This window comes from Microcebus murinus, chromosome 22 (genome assembly GCF_040939455.1).
Source record: "Microcebus murinus isolate Inina chromosome 22, M.murinus_Inina_mat1.0, whole genome shotgun sequence".
NCBI classification, from domain to species: domain Eukaryota; kingdom Metazoa; phylum Chordata; class Mammalia; order Primates; family Cheirogaleidae; genus Microcebus; species Microcebus murinus.
The window spans coordinates 15314237-15340844 of record NC_134125.1 but is presented as its reverse complement, the minus strand read 5'-3'; the positions used below and the strand labels follow the sequence as shown (position 1 = coordinate 15340844).

General features: G+C 52.0%; 1 protein-coding gene across 3 annotated transcripts in view; it reads left to right on the top strand.

Moving 5' to 3' along the window:
* UBE3B (ubiquitin protein ligase E3B) overlaps positions 1–18509 on the top strand; it is a 55417-nt gene extending 36908 nt beyond the window's left edge. For 2 of the 3 annotated variants that reach the window (XM_012756505.3, XM_012756504.3), the window contains exons 20-28: positions 3928–4104; positions 4217–4327; positions 6565–6702; positions 7023–7088; positions 8919–8977; positions 11565–11747; positions 12229–12340; positions 15041–15133; positions 16078–18509. In XM_012756505.3, coding sequence (XP_012611959.2) covers positions 3928–4104; positions 4217–4327; positions 6565–6702; positions 7023–7088; positions 8919–8977; positions 11565–11747; positions 12229–12340; positions 15041–15133; positions 16078–16269 — 1131 coding nt within the window. In that variant the 3' untranslated portion in view covers positions 16270–18509. Of the gene's footprint in view, positions 1–3927; positions 4105–4216; positions 4328–6564; positions 6703–7022; positions 7089–8918; positions 8978–11158; positions 11483–11564; positions 11748–12228; positions 12341–15040; positions 15134–16077 lie in introns of those variants that run through there. The other variant, XM_075996628.1, reaches the window with a different exon arrangement.
* The last annotated feature ends 8099 nt before the right edge of the window (positions 18510–26608 follow it).

The window sequence follows — 26608 nt, the reverse complement described above, 5'->3', positions numbered from 1 at the left end:
AGCATAGCCACACCCACTGCCACAGCCCTTTGTCCCCACTCCTCTTCCTCCTCTCCTGTGGTGCATTAGCGCAGAGTTTGTGTCACTGCTTACCAGGGAACTCCTTTGAGTTTCCCCTGGCCGCTGGTGATCGATCCCAAGAACTGCTGAACATGCAGCGTGTGTTGACCAGTTGATGTTTCTGACAGTCTTCAAGGTGGGCATGAGGAATTTATGTGCCCACAGGACCCTGCAGGCCACGTGAGTGAGTCAAGCGGGCTGAGTACATCCTGCAGCAGGAGCATTTTATTCGAGTGCTAAACATAGCAGTCTACTCCGCTGCTCTCCCCCGATTTTCTTGAAACGTCACCCTCTCAGTCTGTGTACCTCTACTTAAGAACAGCCCCGTGAGTTGACACATGACAGCTGACACCCGGGAGAGCAGTGAAGAAGGCGGGTGAGCAAGGAGCCCCCTCTCCCAGCTCCTCCTGACTTGCCATGTGGAGATATGTGCTCCATAATGCGGTGAGTCTTTAAAAGAAGCCCAAAATTTAGAGTTTTGTGTGAAATCCCCAGATCTTCCATGTTGGGAACTATTTAAATTTTGCAAAGTGCCTAGAAGGTCAGGTGACACCCGTCTTTCCACTGAATTCAATCTATGGGCCACCAGTTTGCAATTTCTGCTTTTGACTCAGAACAGAAAAGCCCGATTGTGTTCTAGAAACTCCATTCTCCAGCCCTTTCCTCATTGGACCTGGATGCACCTCCCCTGTCTCTCAAAATCTCCAGTCCCACAGCTGATCATACCACTCAGATGTGGCCAGCTCCCACCCACCAGAAGAGTCTGGGGGGCGGGGGATGGACTGTGGTGTCTCCTGACAGTGGCAGAATCCACTGACGCCCTCCTCAAGTGTCATTACTTGTGAGAAATTCACTTGACATCCATTTTTTTTCTTTTAGAGATAAGAGTCTCACCCTGTTCAGGCTGGAGTGCAGTGACATGATCTCATAGCTCACTACAACCTTGAACTCCTGGGCTCAAGTGATCCTTCTACCTCAGCCTCCCAAATAGCTGGGACTACAGGCATGCGCCACCACACCCAACTATTTTTTTTTTTTGAGACAGAGTCTCACTCTGTTACCCAGGCTAGAGTGCTGTAGCGTCAGTCTAGCTCACAGCAACCTCCAACTCCTGGGCTCAAACAATCCTCCTGCCTCAGCCTCCCGAGTAGCTGGGACTACAGGCGTGCGCCACCACACCCAGCTAATTTTTTGTATATAAATTTTTAGTTGGTCAGTTAATTTCTTTCTATTTTTAGTAGAGATGGGGTCTCACTCAGGCTGGTTTTGAACTCCTGACCTTGAGCAATCCGTCGCCCACCTTGGCCTCCCAGAGTGCTAGGATTACAGGCGTGAGCCACCACGCCCGGCCCCAACTAATTTTTAAAAAATTTTTTAGTGATAGGATCTTGCTGTGTTGCCCAGGCTGATCTTGAAGTCTTGGCCTCAAGTCCTCCTGTCTCTGCCTCCAAAAGTGGCTGGGATTACAGGTATGAGCCACTGCGCCTGGCTCATACTAGGCCTACTTTTCAAAACACTTCCTTGGGGACAGCAAAGGAGCAATATCCGTCTAAGGTTTTAGGGAAGTCCATTTTCTTCTTTACTTTCTGTTAGAAAAGGGGAAAAGGTCCTTTATTCAGTTACCCTGGTGGTTCTCATGGTCTGGTGTTTGGTTGTGAGAACATGAGAGCCCAGTTGGCCTTGGCTGGATTTGGACACAAGGGGGCATCCACAGGCTGATATGAGAAGGGTACTATCCTGGGCTTTTATCCCGTTTCCTTCCCTATGGTTTGAATTGAAGGCTGTGCTTCTGTACCAGGCTTCCAGGTGTGAGTCTAAAGTCCTGCAGGAAGGCTCTCCCTCCCAGAGAATTAAGTTAATTTGGGCTGCAACTGTAGCATTTCAGAACTGGAAGGACCCTCAAACGTACTCTCATCCACCCCTTTCTCCTTCCCTGTCAAAGCCAGAACTGAGGCCGGAGAAGTCTGGTTCTCAGTCAGCACTGATTGGGTGTCAGCGACAGAGGCGGGCCTGTCCCAGCTTCCCGTTCTCCGTGTTGGCACACTGAAGCGTGGTAGGGAAGGGGAGGGCTGGACCACAATCCTGGCACAGCCACACGAGTTCCCAGAGGGCAGGGAGTGCATCGGGAGAGGCAGGCAGCAGATTCCCCTCCGACTCTTGCAAGAGGCTGATGTGGAGCTCATAGAGCAAGGCTGAGGTCTGAGTCCAGCAAACGTTGCTGAAGCCACGCTGAGTGCTTTCACGTCCGCCGTGCCTGCTGTCTGGCCCGCGTGACCGCAGGCCGTGTCCTGCTGTGTGCGATGGTGGGCAGCACAAGCCTGAAGCAGAATGGGGAAGTCCCGCAGCAAAAGGAGCACTTGGAATTCTCCACTCGTCCTCCTCTGGTGCCAAAGGAATTGCCTTAAATTGAGACAGAGTGGTTTAAATGCTGCGACAGCTGCATGATGACTTCCTGTTTCTCCCCCCTTTTTTTTTCTTCCATCTAACTTACTCGTTCTCGGACTTTATGTGCATAAAAAGTACTTTCCAGGTTTATGGACACAGAGCCATGTTCCTGTTCCTACAGGTGACTTAGGGGACTTCAGAGGTCATTTTTCCCATGCTCACCAGCTTTGGAGCCTACCCCTGAATGAGATTCACAGGCGCCATAGGACAGTCGCTTGGACCACTAAGTGAGCATGGCAGGGAGGCAGCAAGGGATCCCCAGAACGGGTCTCGCCTTGCTGGCACATTGCTCATTTGCTTTATGACAAGGTGACCAGACTGGTATCGAGAGGATGCTACGGAGATGGTCTGTTTAACACCAGCAAAACAAGTGACAGCGCTGCAGTTGTAGCCAAAAGGGAGAAATGCGGTGTGGCCACGGTGGGATAGTAAGATTGATTGTGACTCATTCTGTGACAGTACATAAAGACATCAGTTTCACCTGGCGATGGGGCCTCTCGCGTTGGGCCGTGTCCTCTTTAGCACTGTTTTTTATAGTCACTGCTCCAAAACAAAAACCTCAGCATCCCAAATACCAGGAATACATTAGGTGCCAGAAACACATCGACAGATGAGAATGAAGACAAACTAAGCAAGATAATGTAGTAGGAGAACTCTAAAGTTGTGTTCCAGGGGCCATGGGTGCTGAGTTCTGGGTAAGGAAGATAAACTGAATGGCTGCATCCACAGAGAGCTGGCCACGGGCCAGAGCCTGGCGTCACTCCTGCACCCTGGTCTCTCTGCTTCCTGCCTTGGCTCTTGCCATCCTTCTGCTCTGCTGCCGATAGAAAGATCTTTCCTAGCCAGAAAGCCAGATGTGTTGCTCCCTGTCTGAACTCTTCTGTGGCTCCCATTGCCCCGAGATAGAACCTAAATTCCTCAGCAAGTCGAAGGTTCTTTGTGATCTGGGGAAAGGCACAAGAACTTGAGATGTGGGGTTACTTTTTTTCATTTTATAGTGTTCCCTAAGGTTGATGTTTGTTTGTTTGTTTTTTACCATGAGCTAAAAGATACTCTTAGCATAGAGAGAGCACGCACGCCATCTTGCGCCAGCTTGTTCCGTCCTTTGTCTGATGGCCAAGAGCTTGTCATGACTCATTTTGTCCAACTCCCCAGCTCACTGCTCTGCATCCTCTTGAGGTCAGTCTCCTCTTGCCAAAGACTGAGACTGTCACATCCCCAAGACAGATCTTTCCTTTTAATAGGCTCTCATTCGGAAGCAGATGAGAACTGTCCTTGTCATGTACCCACGTGTCCTGACTTGCACATTTAGCAGTCACGGTGGGAAAGTGTCGCCCGGGGGAGGAGGGAACCTTGAGGAGGGAGCCCTGAATTATGCAGGAGGCCTTGGTTTCTAATGGGCTGTAATTCTGCTCCTGGCAGGACGGCTACGAGCAGCTCCGGCAGCTGTCCCAGCACGCCATGAAGGGCGTGATCCGTGTGAAGTTTGTCAACGACCTCGGGGTGGACGAGGCCGGGATCGATCAGGACGGCGTTTTCAAGGAGTTCTTGGAAGAGATCATCAAGCGGGTGTTCGACCCGGCGCTCAATCTCTTCACGGTATTTCAGGGGAGAGAGAACGGGGTTGACAGGAGCCAAATTCGAGGTGACAGATGAGAAGTGAGAGCCGCGCTTACTCATCTCCGCCTCTCCCCGTCTTTTTGCCTCGCAGACGACCAGCGGGGATGAGAGGCTGTACCCCTCACCCACGTCCTACATCCACGAGAATTACCTGCAGCTCTTCGAGTTCGTGGGGAAGATGCTGGGGAAGGCTGTGTATGAGGTAGGCACGTTAAGGAGCAATGCGAAATAAAGCAGTAGGGCCACCGTGGGCTCCTGCATATACACTTATGTGATTGGGCCACCTGTGTCATCAAACCGTCATTAGAATACGATTGAGGAAAGAGGGGCCAGCACCAAGATCTGTGGGACACAAGTCCTAGGCAGTCGGCATGTGTCATCTCATTGAATCCTCTCGACAGTTCTGTGCCGTAACTGCTGCTGTTCTGCTTATTTCAAGAACTGAGGCTTTGAACACTCACTCGTGCAGAGTCCTGTTGCTAGTTAAGTGGGTAGAATTTGAACCCAGGCTGGCCTGAGTCCTAGGCCAGCCGTCTCTATCCCTGAGGTGTGAGGAGCAGTGTACAGAGCTAGATCGCCACGTGGAGGCGATCCTGGTCCCCATGGTAGGAGAGCAGCATTTTGTGGAGTTTGATGATTTTAAAATCTTGTGTTATTTGAGCTACTGCCTCCCAGCTCAAGGCACTGCGGAGTTGGCCTACAGACCAAAGAAGGTGGGACGTAGCCCATGGCAGCTGGTCACGACCAGCTCCTCCCTGGCCTGCTGTGTGGCCGTGTGTATTTGAGTCGCTTTACTTTTTAAGCCCCTGTTCTCTCAACAGTAAAGTGGGGATAGTAAAAGCCGCCTTGCCGGTGATGATAAACGAGGTGATACGTATCAACCCCGCCTATGAGGCCTGGCACCTGGCCATCCGAGGTAGCTCAGAGCTGTCATCCTTTCTGTTATTCAGAGGAAAGGTGTCTAAGTGTCCACTCCGAGGTCTCATGGGGTCAGGCCAGTGTGGGCTTCCGTGGGCTCTGGGTGAGGCCCACACAGCTCCTGCCCCCTGTCCATTGAGGGCTGAGATAGGGTCACCTGAAGTGGCGTTGAGAGTCCTCCCAGGAAGGACACAAAGCTACACCACAAGCCCATCAGTGGCCAGCCTGGGTGGCCTTCACAGTGGGCTGCAGAGCTGCAAGGACCTTCCCCAGGGCCCAGGCTCTGCTGAGCTCCGAGCCCGGGCAGGGGCGTGAGCCACCTGGGCAGCACTCCTCGCACAGCCCCGGAGCCCTGGAGAAGCAGCGTGCCGGACAGGCTGAGAGAGGCAGGTCTCTCGGGCAGACTACTCTGGAAACAGCCTCTGTACGCAGGCCTCAGTCTCTGGCTGTGATGAAATCGGGGGCCCACCAGAGTTCTCTTGGGGGCCCTGGGCTCATTCTCTGTGCCTCTGCTTCCTCATCTGCAAAATGGAGACGATTTGTCAGTCGATTCCCATTAAAAAAAATTAAAAGTCCCATTAGGTCCTACCTGGGGGTGTGCCATATTTTCCCTTTAAACGCCTAGCTGTGGGGAGTCCCAGGGTGTCTGCGCCCCCGGAAGGCATGGCTTCCTGGCTTTTCTCAACGTCCTCCCCATTTCCTGGGCCTCACTTCCGCCACCTTCCTGTCCTTTACCTCCGGCAACAATTGTACGGCCACCGTCAAGTCTGAGTGACTGTCCCTTTCGGCCACTGCCCTTGTATAGTCTGTCGATGTGTCCCCTGGCATTATGCCACAGCTGCCTAGCTGTGTCCCTGTCTCCTGTCTTCCTCCCTCCAGTCCATTTCCCTGCTTAGAGCCCTCGGGATAGAATCCAGACTGCAGCGGGGTCTACGGGCCCTGCCTCCTCCCAGGCCTCCCTCACACTCTGTGCCGCAGACGGACACATCCACCTTCCACCCCGAACACGCCTGCGGGCCTCGTACCAGGACCTGGTGCTCCTTCAGCTCTCACTTAGGTAGCTCTTCCTCCTGGAAGCTTCCCCGCCCTGCCTCCAGGTGAGGGCCTGTCCCCTGCGCTCGTGCCCATGGCATGGCACACGTCTTCACATCCCCTGCGGCTGCACTGAGCCTAGGAGGGTCAGTACTGCACTCATTCGGTCTTCATAACTGAGCGGCTGGTGCTGTTCCCCGGTGGCAGTTGAGAAAGCTGATGGATGGCCTGTGGCCTGGCAGCAGCCGAGATGGGACTGGGTCCCTGAGCAGTGTGGCTCCAAAGCCTGTGCCCATAGCCACTCCGCCGTGCTGTCCCTGGGAAGCACTCGACTGTGGGAAAGGAGGGGAGACTTGCTGTCCACATCGAACGCTTAGGAGGGGCCGGCGGCATCTCGGGGCCATGTCTGTAGCCTGAGCCGCCCCGATCCAGTCACTGAGTCGGGGATCCTAGAGCGAGGAATGGCAGGAATTCCCTGTTCCTCTACAGGGAATCGTGGTGGACGTGCCCTTCGCGTCCTTCTTCCTGAGCCAGCTGCTTGGGCACCACCATAGCATCTTCTACAGCTCTGTGGACGAACTTCCTTCTCTGGACTCGGAGTTCTACAAAAACCTCACTTCCATCAAGGTGAGTGCGGAATGGTGGGTGAGTCAAGCCGAGCACCGGCATGAACTCACGTCCCCGGGTCTCACCTTCCATTTTCTTCCTGCTCTCCCTGTAGCCGCCACAGGCCCCCACGTCCTCTTGTGGGCTGTCTCGGGACTGATCTGCACAGCCTCCTTCCTCTAGGGGACGAGTGGTCTTCTCCTTTGTTTCAAGCCATACGGCAGCCATGGTTACTAACGCTGCCAAAGCAGCTCCTCCAGGGCAGGGGCTGGGGAGAGTGAAATGCTTCAAGGAGGTAGTCTTCCTCAGCCCCGATGTTTTCCCCTTCTCTGTTGCATTAGCGCTACGATGGGGACATTGCCGACTTGGGCCTGACTCTGTCTTACGATGAGGACGTCATGGGCCAGGTAAGCCGGCCTCGCTGGCTGAGGGCTCCTTCCCCTCCTGCCAAGTGTGGGCTTCCTGAGAGCGGCCTGCTCTTGATGTTTTGCTGGGAGACAGGTCCAAGAGGGGAGGATGGGTCTGTCTGCCTGTCTGCTCTCTCATCCCCTTCCGCATCCCCTGGCCCACCCTCTTCCTCTCCCCGTGCAGAGGGAGGGCACCGCCCTCACCTTCCAAGCTGGCCCAGCCGCTGCCTGCTCGCCCCTCAGAGCTCCCGCAGAGACCCCGCTTTGCTCATATCACATTCGATCGCATAATTCCCCATTCGTAACATTGCTCTCCGTTACCATGGTGAGGATTAGCCGCTACAAACGGAGGATTATGATTTAGAGAGGAGAAGAAGCCACCCAAGAAGTGCCTCCAGCAGAACCCTGTCCTTGTTCTTGCTTGTGAAGCGCAGAGCGGGAAGCGCAGCCCTGGAATTGGGGCAGCTGCTCATCCGCCCAGGGCATTTGCCCTTTCCCTAACTCGCCTCCACCCTTCCAGATGCCTCCCGTGGAGGCCCCTGCACGAGGCTCTTGTGTGCGAGTGGTCCGAGGGCTGCTTGGGACAAACCACACCAGGAGCTTCTTAGCTGGCTTGGGCTCAGCCTGGCTCACCTCTAAGAGGTCACTCAGTCTCCCTGAGCCACATTTTCCTTATCCCCAAAAAGTCCCATTTGCCAAATGTGAATCCCTGGTGGACCAGTCCGTAAACACCACTGGCAGCCCTGCGTGGCCTATCCCCCTGGAAGGCCGGCAAGCAGGCTGGCACATAAGGGCTGTGAGAAGGACACTGAATACTGTTTTGTTGACTTCAAGTGTCCCCAGCTCCTCTGATTCAGAATTCTTCTTTCAAAGAAGGAACATCACACAGAATGGTTCTCGAAATAATAGCTCACAGACAAGGTGTTCCCTGGAACCCTCTATGGGAAACATCAGGCTGGGTGACCCCCTCAGTGCCCTTTCAGCTTTACAGTCCTCTGGTGCCACCCTGGGTGTTGTAGCAGCGGGACTGGGCGTTACTGTTTTTCCTCTCTACATCCATAGAGTTATAACATATTAATAGAATTTCTATTAAAATGAGCTTTAACATGATGTAAACTTTGATTTTTAGGTGACCTACAGAAGTGTTCTTGAAGTTGAGGAGCGCAGTTGATTTTATAGACTTTTTAAATCATTAATCAGATTTTGAGCCTCCCTCCTAACATACTGACTTTTCTCTCCCTACTATAAAAATAATAAAACTTCTAACAAAAACTTCCGCTATAATATGAGCATAAAGATGAAAGTGAAAGCCACACAATGCCAGTGCCTAGAGAGTACCCCTGGCAGTGTGATGCCTATGTCCTTCCAGACTCTTCCCCCGGCATGTATATAATTGTTTTTTGCAGAAATGATACCATCCCACACATGTAGTTATATAATCTGCTTTTTTTTTTTTACTTTTTCAACAAATACACATTTTCATCGTATTTTTAACTAGCTGCACAGTATTCCAGGGTGTGGATATACCAACGTTCATGTAACTGTACTGCTGTGCTCCTAAATGGCCACACATCCCCTTCCACGACATCCTGAAGCCTTAATACAAATGTTAGAACACGGATCAGATAAGACAAAACCCTTTCATGTTCATCACAGGGTCTGCTTGTTGATATTTCAGCCTTGACTCTGTGAAAAGTGAATGTTCCCAAACACATACCATCTTAATCCCATCGTCATTGCGAACGTTTGGGGCAGGCCCCTTCATCTTCGGGAAGCTTTATTTCCCCATTAGAATCATCTCTAGTAATTACTCCCCTCCTTCTCCCCCAGCTTGTTTGCCATGAACTGATTCCTGGAGGGAAGACCATTCCTGTTACAAATGAAAATAAGTGAGTATAGCAATTAGATTTTTAAGGTCACCACTTGAAAAGACTTCATTCTGGCTCTCTAGGCTTATGTTGAGAATTTATTAAGATAGATGGAAGTCGAAAGAGGCCATAAATATCATAATGGAATTTACTGGTTACAGTTCATAGGCCAGAATTATATTAAATTCGATTTGCAAAATCAGAATTGACAATTTATTTTTCGCAGTAGCACTTCTAAGGTCAGAGGCACCCGGGCCGCCGTGTTCTTAGGAATTTAACGATGGCTCTAGATGCAGACAGATGGGCTCCGAGCCATTCGGGCACGCTGAACCAAACCCAGAGGGCACGGAGGTGGAAAGACACCTTGGAGAGGCAGATCATTTTGGAATGATAGCATGTGGCAGTTGTATCAAACACTGTTCTGGAGACGACACAGTGATGAATTCAAATGCCCCAGACAGAGGTACTTAGACATGGGGAATTGGAGAGACTCTGAGGCCCGGCAGCCCTTGTCACGGATAACGGGCTTTTAGGAATCTATCAGAAATGTCAACCTTTTGGTCCCTAGAAGCAAAACCCCTCAATGCACTGTCTCTACCCAGCCCTATTGTCAACTAATTAAAACAGTAGAACCTGGCATGAGGAGTAGACATTAGCCTTTCTGTCAGTCTGTCAATTTTCTGCCACCAGGCTCAGCTGGGCATCTGAACTGCTAATCGAAACATCAGTCTCTTTAGCGACAGGTGAGGGCTCAGTCCCACCTGGCGAGTCACTTGGATCAGATGCACGTCACAGTCCAGTGTTCCTAAGCATCGTGTTCCTCTCAGCTCAGGCGGTGCGGTCAGTCTGCATGCTTGGGAAGTTTTTTATTGAAACTATCAAAATAGAAGAATAGACCCTGTTTCCATCATGGTTGAATTATGCCAGCCTTGCCCCTTGGCCACGGGTGCTAGTTTGAAAACTTAGAAGGAACCAAGCACGGGTTGGGAGGAGCTGCCTGGGGGAGTAGAGAGGGCCCAGTTCAGGTCAGAGAGCAGGGGTGAGTCCCGGTCCTGACCGCCATGCGACCTGTGACCATTCCTTTGGAGGGCTGCACATGAGGTAAGGTGTGTAACACACCTTCCAGAATGTTGGGCTCCAAGGAGTGGCTTAATAAATGCCAGCAGTGGTAGTCACCATCATTGGATACGTGACTTGTGTCATGAGTCCTGCCAGCCCCAGAGAGGCCCCATTTTGTCAGCTGTCGTGGCTTGGGAGTGGTGGTAGGAAGCCATTCTCTCCCGATGCATATTGGCCGCTGTGTGTAGCGGCTGGAGAAGGTGGTCAGTACAGACTGCGCTAGAGATTCGCGCCTTGAGACCTCCTCTGTGGACACTCACTCGACAAACTCTTGCACTTTTGTAGTGTAAAACCCCAGGGTAAAGACAGGGTATTGAGTTCGACAGACTAACTTAAAGGGCCTCGCAGTGCCAGTGTCCTGCCCCTTAGGAGTGACTTTGATCTTGCACCTCCTGAGTGTTGGACGTTTCCTATACACTCTCGCTCCCTCCCTCTGTCACTTTCCCCCCCCACACACACACAAAACTTGCTTCAAAGAGCACATGGAAGGAGTAGCAATAGAAAAATATTTGACTGTATTCATGTACAGATTTGCTGCTGGATAATTTTTTAAAATAGGAATATGTTTAAGGTCACTAACTTGGACCTGAGCATTGTGGGGTAAAACGGATTTATTTGTACTGTACTAACGTGTAATCTGTGAGGGTTGTACCTGGGCTGGGCTCAAGTTCTTATTCTTTAATATCCGAATAAATGATTTGCTAAGAAATCAGAGATGCTTTCCAATGACCTTTACATCTTAAAGAAAAAAGAAAAAAAATAATTAAAAAAAGAAAATAAGAGAAAAAAAGAAAAAAAAAGAAATCAGCAATGCTAACAACCTCATTGGAATGCATTTAAGCTGCTCAGAAGGATCGCGTTATATTGAACAGTTGTGGGTGAGGTCATCGTGTTCATAAAAGCAGACTCTGCTTGGAGCTGTCAGTTGCTCCGAGCTCCCAGTGGAACCCACGCATAACCAACCCGGCGCATCTGTGTAAGCATCCTGCGGCAGGGCCGCCCCTTCGTGATTTTAGACTCTTGGTCTAGATTAGCAAGGTTTTGATTAAAGTTCTGACATGAAGCAACTTTTCTCTACTTTAGAGCTTATTGGAAGACTGAATTATATCTTGATTGGCTTATGTCCAGAAAGGATGAGGTTAAATGAAAGTCTAAAAAGCACCCTTTGGGCTAAGAAGGGTCCTCTTCTGACCTGGAGAACGTCTCACTTTGATTCTTGACACGGTGGGGGCTATTCCAGTGTATGACCCATGGGTTTTTTGGGAGGAGGGAATGAGGTAATGGCCTTGAAGGCTTAACACATTCACAGTGGCACACAGGAACGCTGTCATCCTCGTCCTCATTGTCATTGTTCTGGCAACATGCTCTTGTGCTATTTGTGTTTTTAATAAAATGGTTCAGAAATGACTAGACTCATCTTTCAGCCCATTGCTAACAGGCTGCGCCGACCTGTTAATTTCCATTGTTTTCTCTTCCTTGTTGGCAACAGAATTAGCTACATCCATCTGATGGCGCATTTCCGCATGCACACTCAAATCAAAAACCAGACAGCTGCCCTCATTAGTGGATTCCGTTCCATCATCAAACCCGAGTGGATCCGAATGTTCTCAACCCCTGAGCTACAGCGTCTCATCTCTGGCGACAATGCTGAGATGGATCTGGAAGATTTAAAGTAAGGGGCGGGTGGTGAGGGAGGGGGATAGGGTGGAATTCTCAGGCCTCCTAGAAAGCCAGCTGCCCCCTTGCTGGGTTCCGTTCAGACAGTTGTTTCAGGGGCCCTCCAGATGTCCTCCTCCCCCCAGAGCACTGGCCAACTGCTTTGGAGGAAAAGCTCAATCACTTGTCTCCTTAGAAGCTGAGAAGTGGACGCAGGTCCTGAGGACTGGGCCTCTCCGAGGTTCCAGGAGGTGGGGATCACAGGTCTCGTGCTGGCTTCTCTTTGGGAACAGCAGGGCCAGCTCTCGAACACTCTGCCCATTCAGCTTCCAGGGAGATGGGGTAGTTAAGGCATGCACTTGTGGCTTTAAGAGAAGTTAGGAGCGTTGCCCAGGCCTGTCAAGAGTTGACTGTCACTTACCTAAATGTCCATGCCTGCCTGTGCCCCCCTAAGCGCCCGTCGGGTGGTGCTGAGCCTCTTGTCGGCTTGTTTTCAGGAGGCACACGGTGTACTACGGCGGTTTTCATGGAAGCCACAGAGTCATCATCTGGCTCTGGGATATTCTGGCCTCCGACTTCACGCCCGAGGAAAGAGCCATGTTTCTGAAGGTAGTGTGTTTGTGACCTCCGTGCATGCGTTTGTGTATTCTCATACGCCTAGGAGGCCGGTTAGTGTAATAATTTACACTGGATAAAATGGAATTATCAAGACGACCTCACGTCATCAGCACATCTTCTCCCCTAGGCAGGCCTCCCTGCAGGCCAGCCGTAGTCAGTGAGGGCCAAAGGGCAAGGCCGACCTGCCTCGTGCCCCTGGCTGCAGGGACAGGCCCTGCCCGGCATGCCTGCCTGGCGGCCACAGCAGTCCATCCTCCCCTTCGCCCATGCTCGCCTTGCTAGCGTCTCTCTCTCATTCTTTTCATTAGATTAGTAAATAATATTTACTATCTTGCTTTGGGAAAATACAGATAAGGAAAGTTTTAAACAAGAAGAACTTTAAGCTGTCAACATTCCTGCTCACTAGGGGCTACTTTTGTGCACCCTTTTTCTCAATAGTGTAAAACATACAAACACAACGTCCCAGTGAAATACACACACTTGCTTGGGCTGGAGCCTACGTACACGTCGGTAAATAGAGTGGCTCTTACCCAGGTCGCTGTTGTGGTGTCTGTAAAGCTGTACATGCTCACAGTGGGATTTTCACTGTTGACATCAGCAAACGGTGTTTCCCAGGACTCTGGATGACACTTGCCTGTGTCCATGCTATATATATATATATGTATATATATATATATATATATATATGTGTGTGTATATATATATATATGTATATATATGTATATTTTGGTAAAAGTGGACCCATCATTTCACCACCTGATTTTCTACTTGACCGAATATCAGGAACATTTTGCCATATTCTGGAAGTAAGTTTAATCCCTCAAATTATTTTCCTTTGGCCTTTGGGATTTCTTGAAGTCTTGCCATGACCTCTGCTATTGAGGCCACCTGGCCAGTGTCACCATAAGCAAAATGGCAGCGGGTTTTCTCTCTCCTGGGTTGGTCACTCAGCTGAGGAGGTCCTCGCTCAGCCTAGCAGGTACACAGTGCCCCAGTCATCCCCATGAGTGCAGGGATTTGGGGGGACAGGCAGACATAATTCCAGAAGTTGATTCTGGGAGAATCATCCAGGTTTCCCAGCAGTGCCCAGTATCATAATCGTGCAGTCACCGCCCTGCACAGCAGGTGTGTTTGTGTCTCTGGACAAGCTGTCACCAAACCCGCAGTTCCTTGCCATGGGCCTGGCCTTTTCTGTGGCTGGAGACAAGCTCCAGAGCCAGGTGCAGGAAGGTAGCCCCTGCGCAGGAGGGGATGTGACCTGGCTTGTCCTGCATGCAGTGAGAGTAGAGCACCTGGGGGCTCCCGTGCCCTCCGCCCCTCTTCCTGTCCCAAGGGGGTGAAAGTCCCTTCTCTCCTTTGACCAGCTCAGTTTGCAGCGGCATCAGCCAGCCTGCATGGGGCTGTGCAGACACTTCTGTGTGTGTCTCCTCGTCCTTAGAACTAGCCACAGTCCCGACACAGCCCGGGGGCGTGACTGGACGAGGTTGTGCACCTGGAACGCTCAGCACGGCGTGGAAGCACAACGATGCTTTCTACGTATGAGCTGCTGCTGCTGTGCTTTTTATAAATAAAATATCAGAATAGCAATATCTTGTCAATATTTTTTTAAAAACTTTTTGAAGCCTGAACACATAAACTGTCTTTGGATGGTTTCAGGAATCTCACAACCATCAATACTGTTGTTTCAGTGGTACTGTTTATTGTAAGACCCAAACTCTCAACTTGGCACTGAATTTGGAGTGCAGCTTGGTGCTGCAAGGAACAGACTCCTGTATTCTCTAGACAAGGGAGAATGTTCTTGGTTATTGTTGATGACAGTGAATGGCTTCTTAGGACATCCCTGGGCGAGTTTGTCACTTGGATTTCCAGGTTGGTCGGATGCCTATGTCCAGGCACAAGCTAGCACATTTGGGGGATAACATGGGCACAAGGATGCCAGGGGAAGAGCAGGGCAGTGTGGCCGGCCGCCCACAGGCCCCACGTGGGCCGTTTGGTCCGCTCCTTAGCCTCGCTGGCTTCAGAGGCCTGGTTTTTGTCAGCGAGCTGAGAGGTTAGTCTCTTGGAGAAGGGGCCCCAGGAGCCCTGCACACATACCACTCTGTAAACCAGCGGGCGAGGCAGCCAGGTGAGCGTACCTGCGCAGTCACACCTGCATGGCCAAGAAGCCACAGGATGCCAAGTGCAACGTGAGTGATGCGCTTGGTGCGCGGCCCAGGCCAGGGCTCCCTCTCTCCTGTGCCACGTTAGCGGGCACCACCAGCTTCTGCCTCGCCCTCTTGTGCTCTCACTGCTTGTCCCTCTCTAAGGAAGGGTGTCTGTCACTGCTCTGTTCCTGCTGACTCTGACGGCCCTTTTGGAGACCCGCCTTATGGGTGTGTCACACCAACGCCCCGGTCGGGAGTGTGCCTTGTTGCTACACTCTTCAGGCCCACGGTCTTTCACAGACGACCAGCCACGTCTCTGGGTTTCCATGTGTTTTAGTCCCAGAGAGCTGCACCCCTGAGGATATGTGAGACGTGTCTAAGTCTTTGGGCCAGATGCACCTCTCTGTCACCCCACACTGCTGGCCAAGCAGCAGTGAGTGATGCAGTGACAGAGGAAGCAAAAGTACTCTGCACAGCTGCAAGGGAGCCCTTTCTGGAGGAGCGAGAGCCTCACTCTGTCCCCCTCTGACCCGGCCTTGTGTTGCAGTTTGTGACCAGCTGCTCCAGGCCCCCGCTCCTGGGATTCGCCTACCTCAAGCCTCCCTTCTCCATCCGCTGTGTCGAAGTGTCGGATGATCAGGTACCACAGCGGGGTGGGGGACAGCAGGCCTCGGGCAATGGTCCTTGACTTCCCTCCTGGTGGCTGTCTGCTGAGTCCCTTGGAGCTGGGGAGGAGGGTCCTACAGCTCTTACAGCAGGAGAGCTGGCCCGCCCCTCAGAGGTGCCACAGACTCGGGCCGCTCTGGGCCTCAGCTCTCTCCTGGAGGTCCCTTTCTCTCCACTGCCTTGGGATCGTGCCTGGGTTGGGGTGGGGCGTGCCGTTTTCAGTAGCAGCCGGTCTCACCAGGGCTGCAGATCTAAGAGGCAGCATGGGAGGGGGTGGGGACACGGGCTCAGGAAGTGGACAGATGTAGCTTGAATGCCGGCCCCTCCACCTGCGGGCTGTGTACGTCTGGGCAGGTGGCTTCGCTTCCTCATCTGTGAAGGCAGAAGGAGCACCTTAGGGTCACGGAGCTCCGTGTGTTACAGCCTGACCACAGTGGGTGCTCAGCCAAACGCCCTACTCCCCGTGAGCCCCGTGGCCTCTGGGCGTCGCTGCCTTTCCAGACACCCAGTCCGAGCTGCTGATCCCTCCTCGCGCAGGACACTAGACAATCTCAACCTCTGCACTGAAGGGGAAGTTGACCCAAGTCGTAGCCTGCCATGGGCCACGGCACTGGCGAGTTCAGGGAGGAAATATTAGGCTGCATTCGGAAATGTTTCGGCACCTAAAATAGTTTCTCAGTATTCTGCTCTGTGGCAGTTGGTTAACCGATAATTAGCTACTAACCAGAAGGCCCCACTTCCAAGCACACACTTAGTACAGGATTTCCGTGTGGCCTCAAGAAGAAGTCCTAGCTGTGCAGGACTCACCATCTTAAGGCCAGTTGTCCTGAGTTTGGGGGTTGACCTCAGGTGCCAGGGCCCTGCCCGGGCTCCCAAACCAGGTGCCTCCCAACCCAAGACCATGGCGTGTGTTTGCAGGACACCGGGGACACCCTGGGCAGCGTCCTCCGGGGCTTCTTCACCATCCGCAAGCGGGAGCCGGGCGGCCGTCTGCCCACCTCCTCCACCTGCTTCAACCTGCTCAAGCTGCCCAACTACAGCAAGAAGAGCGTCCTCCGGGAGAAGCTGCGCTACGCCATCAGCATGAACACGGGCTTCGAGCTCTCCTAGCCCCGCCCCGGCCCACCCCTCCAGGGCTCCTGGGCCACCAGGGACCTTCAGCTCCTGGAGGTGGCATGCCCCTGGGAACGTGACCACCTTGCCGGGTGACATCGACCCCCAGACCCTCTCTATAGCCATGAGACCCCCCTGTGGCCTCAAGAACTTTAGACAACACGACATAGCATTCTCCAGGTGACGCTTACGGAAGGGAATGTGGAAAATAAACCTCCAGATTCCGCCCGCGCTGGTCCTTTTTTCCTGGTGATTGCAGAGGGGCTGCTTGTTGCTAGTTTGGTCTTTTTGCGAGAGTCTTTCTTTCCTTAACCCTCTGAGAGAACTGCGTGAGGACAAGCCCCAGGAACTCCAAGAGTCCGGGTGGTTTCCATGTTGTGGGTCTAAGCGCGTGAAACCTGCTATGCGTGAGATCCTCTCCTTCCGTTTCTGAAACTTCACTCAGGTAAGGCCTTGCCAAGCCTCTATGCACGCGGCAGAGTCTCTGCCTCCCTGCCGTCCACACTGCCGGGCCCGCCTGCTGCCCGGGAAGCCCAGCCGCCTGCTGGGGGGCCGTGGAGCACAGCAAGTTCAGGGTGCCGCTCCCGCCCGCCTTGAAGCCTCGTGTTCCACACTGCGGCGCCCCTGGGGCCCTTCCTGAGTCCTCAGCAGGCCGAGCATCCTGTGCGTTCACTTGGCATCCCGGTTGGGGAGAAAAAGCCCATTGGCCCTTCAAGGCAGCCCGGTTCCCGGGACACACTGGCTGCCACCCAAAGCCTGCTGGTTCCAGAGGGGGCCTCTGGTCCCTGCCGGTTTGCCCTGCTTCTTATCTAATGAGGACACAAACACTACCAACCTGAGGTACCTATCCCGTCCAGGCAGTGGCTTTACCCCAGAGATCGTGGAATCCCAAGGATCTTGGGTCTTGTTGCCTGTACAGTACATAAGCAAGATCCTCCTCGGTACGGGGCACCTGCGGCCCTTTGCACTGATGGGCTGACGAGGCCGAGGAGACTCACACCCTCTGGGCTGGTTTCTTGTTTGTTGTTGGTTTTTTGTTTTGTTTTTTTTTTTGAGACAGAGTCTCACTTTGTTGCCCAGGCTAGAGTGAGTACCCTGGCGTCAGCCTAGCTCACAGCAACGTCAAACTCCTGGGCTCAAGCAATCCTTCTGCCTCAGCCTCCTGAGTGGCTGGGACTACAGGCATGCGCCACCATGCCTGGCTAACTTTTTCTATATATATTAGTTGGCCAATTAATTTCTATTTATAGTAGAGATGGGGTCTCGCTCCTGGTCAGGCTGGTTTCGAACTCCTGACCTTGAGCAATCCGCCTGCCTCGGCCTCCCAGAGTGCTAGGATTACAGGCTTGCGCCACCACGCCTGGCCTTTTGGTTTTTTTTTTGGTTTTTTTTTTGAGACAGAGTCTCGCTTTGTTGCCCAGGCTAGAGTGAGTGCCGTGGCATCAGCCTAGCTCACAGCAACCTCAAACTCCTGGGCTCAAGCAATCCTCCTGCCTCAGCCTCCCGAGTAGCTGAGACTACAGGCATGCGCCACCGTGCCCAGCTAATTTTTTCTATATATATTAGTTGGCCAATTAATTTCTTTCTATTTATAGTAGAGATGGGGTCTCGCTCTTGCTCAGGGTGGTTTCGAACTCCTGACCTCGAGCAATCCTCCCGCCTCGGCCTCCCAGAGTGCTGGGATTACAGGCGTGAGCCACCACGTCCGGCCCTGTTTTTTTTTAACTGTTTCATTTTTCTTCCAACCCATCATGCTCCTCTGCCCTGTTCTTCAGCTCTGCCATGAGAGCTGCAGTCCAGATCTAGGTGATGGCGGCAGAGGCCCCATCTGTGGTCTGCACCGACAGCCACCCGGCCTCTCCCGCGTCACCATGCTCTTCCTGTGTCCCCACCGCTAAGATCGCAGCCAGATCCGAAGAAGCCAGGAGTGCCTGGTCCCTCCTCTGCTCTGTGCCGCCGGCTTAGCTCTCTGCGTAGCAGCAGAACCCGGTCCAGCAAGAACCCTCCCATTGGCCGCAAAGCAGGGAAGACCCAGCTCCGCAGCCTGCACCAGAGGGGTCCGGCTGGCTCCTGGGGGTCCCACCCAGGTTAGAGCCCCTGGGCTTCTGGAGAACAGAATGTGTGCTTGGCTTTGATGGGAAGATGGCAAGGAATTTAAAGACAGGAATTTATTATTATTATTTAAGATTCGTTAGTGACCTCTGACTCAGTGGCCTTGCCACTTTTTTCAAACACTCGATTTCTTTGAAGATTTCTGCTGAACGTGTGTGCGCCGACCAAGTTCGTACAGATACTCGGGGGCCTCAAAACTGTCCGCCTGCACAGAGAGGATGGATCCCATCTCGATTCGTATTACCTGAGGGCTGGAGCCAGTGGGAGTGGGAGGAGAGTGGTTCATAAGCACCAGTATCAACTTTGCCTGTTTGTTTTTTTGACAAGGAGGTGTAGTTTATAATTTCACTTAAGTTCTTCAACACTTGGCAACATTGCACTATCTAAACACCGAATCTGTACTTTTGTAGCTGGTGTTCATTGGCACCTTGATGGCTCTTGATGGCTCTAAAAAGCTGCGGGTTTTTTTGTTTTTGTAGATAACTTATGAAGATGTGATCAAAGGCTTTATTAAATTTGTACTTTAGCACACGACGGCCGTGTTCTGTTTTTTATCCGGCCACGTGCCTGGGTGGCTCAGGGTTGGGCATCTGGCTTGAGGAGCACATAGGCCTCCACAGTGGACAGGAAACGCAAGGGTGGCGTAGCAGACACCCTGGCCTTGCCTGCCAGAGGTCACAGTTGTTGACAATCTCTCGTATTTGCTTCCAGCTTTAAGAAGTAACGCGTTTCAGATAAGCACCCTCCACGGTCCCATCCTATCACCCGCTTCCCAGAGGCAGCCGACACCCTGGATTGGGTATGTATCCTTGTGGTGTTCTTCACACGCGCATTTGTACCACGTGTGTGCAAGCCCCACCCGCCAAGTCCTGCCTCTGACCACACAGAGTCCCCCTCCCTATACATCTGTTTCCTTATCTTTGAAACAGGAGTCTTGAGGTCTCCTTTGCGGAGTGCAGAGAATTCAGTGAAATAACAAAATAAAGTGTACCCAGCTCAGTTCCTAGCACTAAGCATATAGAGCAGGGATCTTTTCAAACAGGGGGCCAGTTCACTGTCCCTCAGACCATTGGAGGGCCAGACTATAGTTTAAAGAAAACTATGAACAAATTCCTATGCACACTGCACATATCCACGGGCAAAAACACCCGCATGTGGCCCGTGGGCCGTAGTTTGAGGATGCCTGATCTAGATACTAGTCTTCTTCCTACCTTTTCCTGCCTTTCACTTTAAGAAAATAGGGGCCAGGTTGGTGGCTCACACCTGTAATCCTAGCGCTCTGGGAAGCCGAGGCGGGAGGATCACTTGAGGTCAGCCTGGGCAACAGCGAGACCCCCATCTCTGCTAAAATTAGAAAAATTAGCTGGGCCTTGTGGCGTGTACCTATAGTCCCAGCTACTCTAGACGCTGAGGCAGGAGGACCACTTGAACCCAGGAGTTTGAGTTTGCAGTGAGCTATGATGGTGCCACGGCACTCTAGCAGGGACAACAGAGCAAGACTCTGTTGCAAAAAAAAAAAAAGGCTGCCCAGGACCCTGGAGATCAGACTCTGATGAAGCTTCCAGAGTGGCTTCTGCTACCAGCAATCACAGCAGGGCGATGAGAAATCATACAGAGAAAGGTTATCTGTGCTCTCCGTGGGATTATGCAGGGCTGGGGGAAGCCACGTCCCTCCTGCACTCATCCGAGTGGAACAACAGCACACAAGCAAGATCCTTCAGCCAGAGGGATCCGGCCGAGGTGTTTCCAGGCTTGTGTGGCCCTGGGGTGTCTTGCTGTGCCCCACACCACCCCGTCCCGTGTGGGACTGGGACATAGAGGAGGCCGTGCTACAGCCCAAGCTGGATCCACAGTTCCTTCCAGGCTTGGTGCGTGGGGTCAGAATGAAGTCGTGGTGACCATCCCGGCAGCTACATGTGTCAGGAGCACACGTTCAACAGCTGATTCCAGAGCCCGAGCTGAGCACTCGCAGATCGTGCGGGGGTCCTGGGTTCACGGCCCGGGGCGAGAGCGGCCGCCTCTCCCGTGAGGCAGGCACGCAGCACCCACTGTGCGGCGTTGCCGTTAACAGCAGAGAAATGGCCTGAGAAGCCCCCGCCTGTGCCATCTGTGAGCAGTTGATGATTCATGGCTTATTATAAATGTCATTATTTTGTTCCAGGGACTGAATTGACATCCTCTTTGGAGTTAACTTTGTTTTTCAAAGTCCTTGCGAGGAGGCGTCCGCTGACAGTGGCAGGAGGCCCTGGGGAGCCGGGCTTCGCTGCAGGCTCCCACTGTGCCGAGCCCTGGCTGGGCCTCGTGTTGCACCGCGTACTCTGGTGCTGTGCTCTCCCACCTGGGACTGGCAGTGGCATTTCCTTTGTGCTTTTTTTAGGCCTGGCAATCCAGGTGGTTTCTGAGCCATAGGGAGAGACAAAGCCCTGGGGCGGGGTCTGTGTCAGTTTATAGACTGTCCGCAAGAGAGCCAGCCTGCTGGAGGCCACCAGTGAGGACAGAAGAAACCACTCTGAAGATGTGTCCTGCCTCTCTACCCTAGGGAAGCCTGCAGGGGACACTGAAAGCATAAAACCCCGCTGCCGAGGGTTTCTGCTCCTTGGCTGTGCCAGGGCTGCTGGCCAGGCTGCCTTCTCTGAATGCCTCTTTCTAGCTCTTATGGGGCAATGGAAGTGGCCGTTGAGCAAAGGAAGACGTTTGTCTGGGTGGCATGTGGTTTAAAAACCTCATACAGGTGGGCACGGTGGCTCACACCTGTAATCCCAGCACTCTTTGAGGCCAAGGTGGGAGGATCGCTTGAGCTCAGGTGTTCAAGACCAGCCTGAGCAAGAGCTAGACCTCATCTCTACTAAAAATAGAAAAAATTAGCCAGGCATGATGGCATGCAGCTGTAGTCCCAGCTACTTGGGAGGCTGAGGCAGGAGGATCACTTAAGCCCAGGAGTTTGAGGTTGCTGTGAGCTATGATGACACCACTGCACTCTAGCCTGGGTAACAGCAAGATTGTCTCAAAAGAAAAAAATAGAAAAGAAAACCCTCAGTATAGCTAGGGACAGTGGCTTGCACCTGTAGTGGTTTGCTGTAACTTCACCCTCTGGTGAACAAGCCAGGTGGCTTGTCTCCACAGGTATTCAAACTATGAAGCTAGATACCTGCAAACTGCCCACCTCCAAACCACCATCAGATGTGGTCTCTATCCATCAGGGTTCTAGAGCTGCAAGAAACATAAACCTTTATTGGCCGATATTGAGGGCTGGAGGCCCAGGCTGCAGGCAGAACAGGAGTCGGGGCAGTTCCGTGGGCCTGGCGGTAGAGCCCGAAGCCAGGTTTCTGCAGGATGCCCTGGGCATGAATGAATCAGCCCCGACCAGTAGTAACCTTTCCTCACTCAGTGCACACGGTAGTCTTCAGGGAAATTCATAGAAAATTCAGGATAGAAAGTAGCCTGGCAAGGCACTGATGTTGTTCTTTCATATTCATTCAATTAATATTGTTGGGCGCCTGCTATGTGCCAAGCACTGCTCTAGGCACTGAGATTCGGTTTATTTTGGGAGAGACATCAAACGAGAAACCAATAAGATAATTTCTGGTGTGCTGAAAATAAGACAAAGAGCCCCAGGGAGATCATATGCTATGGGGGAAAATAAATCCTCAGAAGCAAATTGAGACAATTGAATGGGGGGTCCCTGCTGCACATGGCAAATACCCATGCGAGGCTTCCTGCCATTTGGGGGCCGTTCTTGTCCCCAGGGCGGTATAAGGATTCAGGTTCTGGAATTAGACAGACTAGAATTCAAATCTAGCTTCAGCCACTTCCTCATCGTGCCCTGGAGCAAGTCACTGACCTCTCCACGCCTACAAAGTGGGGATGGTCATTCATCCCTTGTGGCGTTGCTGAGGTCAAATGAGGTCCTGCACGTGGTGCCTGGCACACAGTGAACACCGAGTTACTTGCTCACATCCCGGGTGACTGCCAGGGTGACGGCCAATCTGACTGCCAGCTCCTCGAGGCTGCGGGCTCTGCCCACCCGACCCTCCAGTGTATTCAATTATAGTTTTAACCCTGTTCTTCCCTCTTTCTAGGTAAGATTTACTAAAACACCCAATCATAGAATTAGCCCTGCTTCCAGGCAGCATCCAACACGGAGCAAAACCCCACTTCCTTGAACCCTTGCCCAAACCACCCAACACAAGCCAAATCCTACAATAAGTCCTTTCAGACACCCTGCTCTGGGGCACCCCATAGTTCCCCATGGTGTACACGTTTGCTCGTTCTCTCGTTGCAAAAAGACAGACAACTCTGACTTTGTTCAACTAGAAGTGTGTTCCTGGTGGTCTTTGGCTGGAGGCCACTTTAAACTGTAAACCAAAAAATGTCTCCCTGAACAAAAATGCTTGCAGCCACCTCATGGGAGAGAGCTGGAACTGACTCCTCACCCAGCTGGGAAGGGCACCACAGGGACCCAAAAACCAAAGCAGCCCAAGGGAGGTGGCTCCTGGAGCCATAGTCCCTGGATGGGAGACGGGGTAGGGGTGGGAGGTGTCACGCCATTTCTCACTGGCATTAATCTGCGTGCTTTAATGCAAAATGTAATTACAGATTCTGAATTATGGTGGTGAGCTCGTCAGGGCTGACTAATTAATTAGTCAGATTTATAAGTATTTGGTTCTCAGAGATCTATGACCCTGATGTGTCGCCTCAAAGCTCTGAGAAATCCCTTTCCTGCTAGGTAGTTTTCTTAGGGAGTTGAGGGGCTGGGATCCCAGCTTTAGGGGCTCGTATGGAGAGACAATCTGACAACTCTGGGGCAGCCTGAAGACCGTAGCTGCCCCTGAAATCCCCACCCCTTTTAGGTCTGCTCTGCCCCAGGAATCCAGAAATGTCAGATCCATGCCGCCACTTGTTCCACTACCCCAGCAGAGGCCATGGCAGACATTAATAATGGATTACCCAACTCCTTCCTGCGGAATCTGGACCCAGCCTCAAGCTGCTGCTTTAACACAGCCCTCTAGGCACTCACTTGGAATTGGCATCTCTTTCTCACCCTGGGATAAGCCCTTTCCTGCTCTCCTCAGAATAGAAGAGAAAGGAAACTGGATTTTGCTACCAAAGGCTGGGGTTGAGTGCTGGTTTTGCTACTTGCTCACTGTGGCACACCAGGCGCATCATTCCACCCGCTGGGGTGCTGGCTGCTTCAGGGAAAATGAGGGTGATGATCCAGGAGGAAAATTTGTATGAGAGTAAATATGAAGGTTCTTTGTCTCTTCCCAAACCCTGCGCAAGATAGAGATGCAGCATCCAACAGAGGAGAAAGAGGGGTGCCAAGCTCGTGATTTCCCCCAGGGGACACCTCAGTGGGGCCAGGATCAGTTTTCTTCCCTCCTCTGTGGCTCTAGAACGGAATCCAAGTGTCTGCATTCAGGCTGTACTCCAGACAGCCAGCTCCCTCAGACAAAATGAACACAGTGCATATTCTTGAGGCTTCTAGACTTTGGAGGGGCCCCCTGGCTTTGGCTACAGACGGGGCCCTCCCCATGGGTCAGGGGGAGAATTTGGGAGGGTCTCTTGTGTCCCACTATCCCCAGGGAGGGTGATGATTTATTACAGGCAGAGAAACCCATTGCCAGGTTCTTTTCTCTTTTTCATTCACCTATATTACACAAGTAAGCCTTGGTCAAAATCAACCCAAATTCATTGTAGAAAAATTAGAAAATCCAGACAAACAGGCTGGGTGTGGTGGCTCACACCTGTAATCTCAGCAGTTTGGGAGGCTGAGGTGGGAGGATCGTTTGAGGCCAGGAGTTTGAGATCAGCCTGGGCAACATAGTGAGACCCCCATCTCTACAAAAAATTAAAAAATTAGCTGTGCATGGTGGTGCACACCTGTAGTCTCAGCTGCTCTGTAAGCTGAGACAGGAGGATTGCTTGAGCCCAAGAGTTCAAAGCTGAAGTGAGCTATGATGATACCACTACACTTTAGCCTGGGCAGCAGAGTGAGACCCTGTCTCTAAAAAAACAAAAGAAAAAATCCAAGCAAACAAAAATAAACATTAAAACCACCCATAATTCTACAACTTTGAGATAAGTATTAACATATATAATGGATCCTCGTATTTTTCTGTAGTATATATACACACATTTGTATTTCTTTTACAGGATTTAGACCATTCCATAACATTTTGTAATTTGGGGGTTTTGTTGTCACTTAATAGATATTGAACACTTTTCCATAGTAGTAAACATGTAGCCACCATCATTTTCAGTGGCTTCATGGTATTTCTTACAGTCTCTCAAATATTTTTCTTATTTAGTTATCTAGCCTCCTATTTGTTGGATGTTGGTTTCCAATTTCTCATTGTGATGAGCGATATAAGTATTGAAAAAAAAACCGCTTATGGCTCCACTGATGTATCTATTTTCTAAATTCTTAGTCTCAGAATTGCAAGACCGTAAGGTAAACACATCCTAGGACTTTGATGTGCTTTGCCAAATTGCCCTCCTGGAAGTTCGTACCAATCTCCACTCCCCGCAGCAGTGGAGAGTCAATGTTTTTCTCTCCCCGCTGAAGTCGGCAGGTGGAGAGCCACAGGCTCCGAACTCTCTCCAGCTGCTGGGATCCTACAGCTGGACCCCCGAGGGCCGTAGAAATGGAGTTCCTTCTCTTCCGCCCCCCAACTCAAAGCACCTTGAGAAAGCCCAAGGCCGGGCCGGGGCAGGGTCCCCAGGCCACCTGGCCCGGCCACTCACAGACCCCGGCCGACTCCCTTTCCACATGCACGCCTGGGTGTCCCTTCTCAAGGCCTGCGGCTCACACCTCGTGGCAGGACAGAGCTGCTGAGTTATCGTGAGCCTTATTTCCCTCTACAGCTCCTACGGAGTTAACAGATGTACGCGCGTCTGAGGCAGTCATGCGGCAAGAGACTTTGGGGCCAATCCTTTCTGTTTTGACAGTGTGTAATCGAGGTGAAGCCATAAATTTTATAAACAAGAATAAACAACCCTTAGCAACATATGTCTGCTCGACCCTTCCAAGGTGATCATAAATAAAGGCGCCTGCTGGCTGGAGGGGGACATGGGCTCTGCAGATGGCCAGTGACGAGGGCCAAAGGACCGGGGCTTCGGGAGCTTTCCCTGGGAGTCGTTTCTATCGGGATAGTGGGAGGAGAGGTCACCTTGCATCACCTCGCGACCCCCAGGCCCTGAGTCAGCTGGACAGCGTTGTGGTAGCCAGTGCATTCTCCAGGTGCCTCGTCCTGTGCCATGGGAACTGGCACCCGCTTCCCGCCCTTCCTCTGAGAGGCTGCTCATCGCCGGGGCGACCAGGGTCCTCACGGGTTTATGGTACCCCCTGCTCTCCCCCGCCGGAGAGAATCCCTGCCCCACTTAATTGGCAGTCATGCCCCCATCACCAGCTGTGCCCATTTGGCTGCCCCAGGGGAATCTGAAGACCAGGGTCCTTGTCCTGGCTCTGCTGCCACCCAGAGGGAGACCTGGGCAGTGGGACTCACCATGGAGAGGTCAGAACCTGCAGGAGGTAGACAGATCCAAGTTCAAATCCGAGTTTGGCCTCTTCCTTGTGGCGTGACACGAGCCAGGGTGCCGTCTCCCTGCGTCCCAGTTTCCGAGCCTGTGAAACCAAGATCACAGTGTCTACTGGATACGGCTGCGGTGGGGAGTCCGTGCCAAGCGCACGAGGACGGTGCTGTCAAGGTCAGCTGTGGTGAAAAGATTTAGAAAGCCCTGCATGTAAGAAGAGCAAGTTCAATGTCAGCGGTTTATAATGACATCATTATAAGATCATCATCACCCCTTAGATGCTGTGTGACTTTAAGCAAGTGACTTCACCCCTCTGAGCCTCAGTTTCCTAGGCTGTGAAATGGGGAGGGGAACTGTATACTTCGTAGGGTTCTGAGAAATAAAAAGACACATTAAAAAACCCCTGGAGTTGTGGTGCGATTGAGCATATAGCTCAGTGTTGAGCAAATGCTCCCATGGTGCTTAGAGCCCTGATGTAAAGCCTTGCTCCATCTCCTCTAGCTGTGTGACCTTGAGGAAGTCATTTCTACTCTCTAGGCCTGTGTCCTCATATGCAAGTTAGGGGTGATAATAATATTAATAGGCTGTTGAGAGAATTAAATGAACTGTTTTTAGGATGCCTGGACATAATCAGTGCTCAATTTGTAGGCTTTATTAATATTTATTATATTATCTTCTCTGGGCCTTAGTT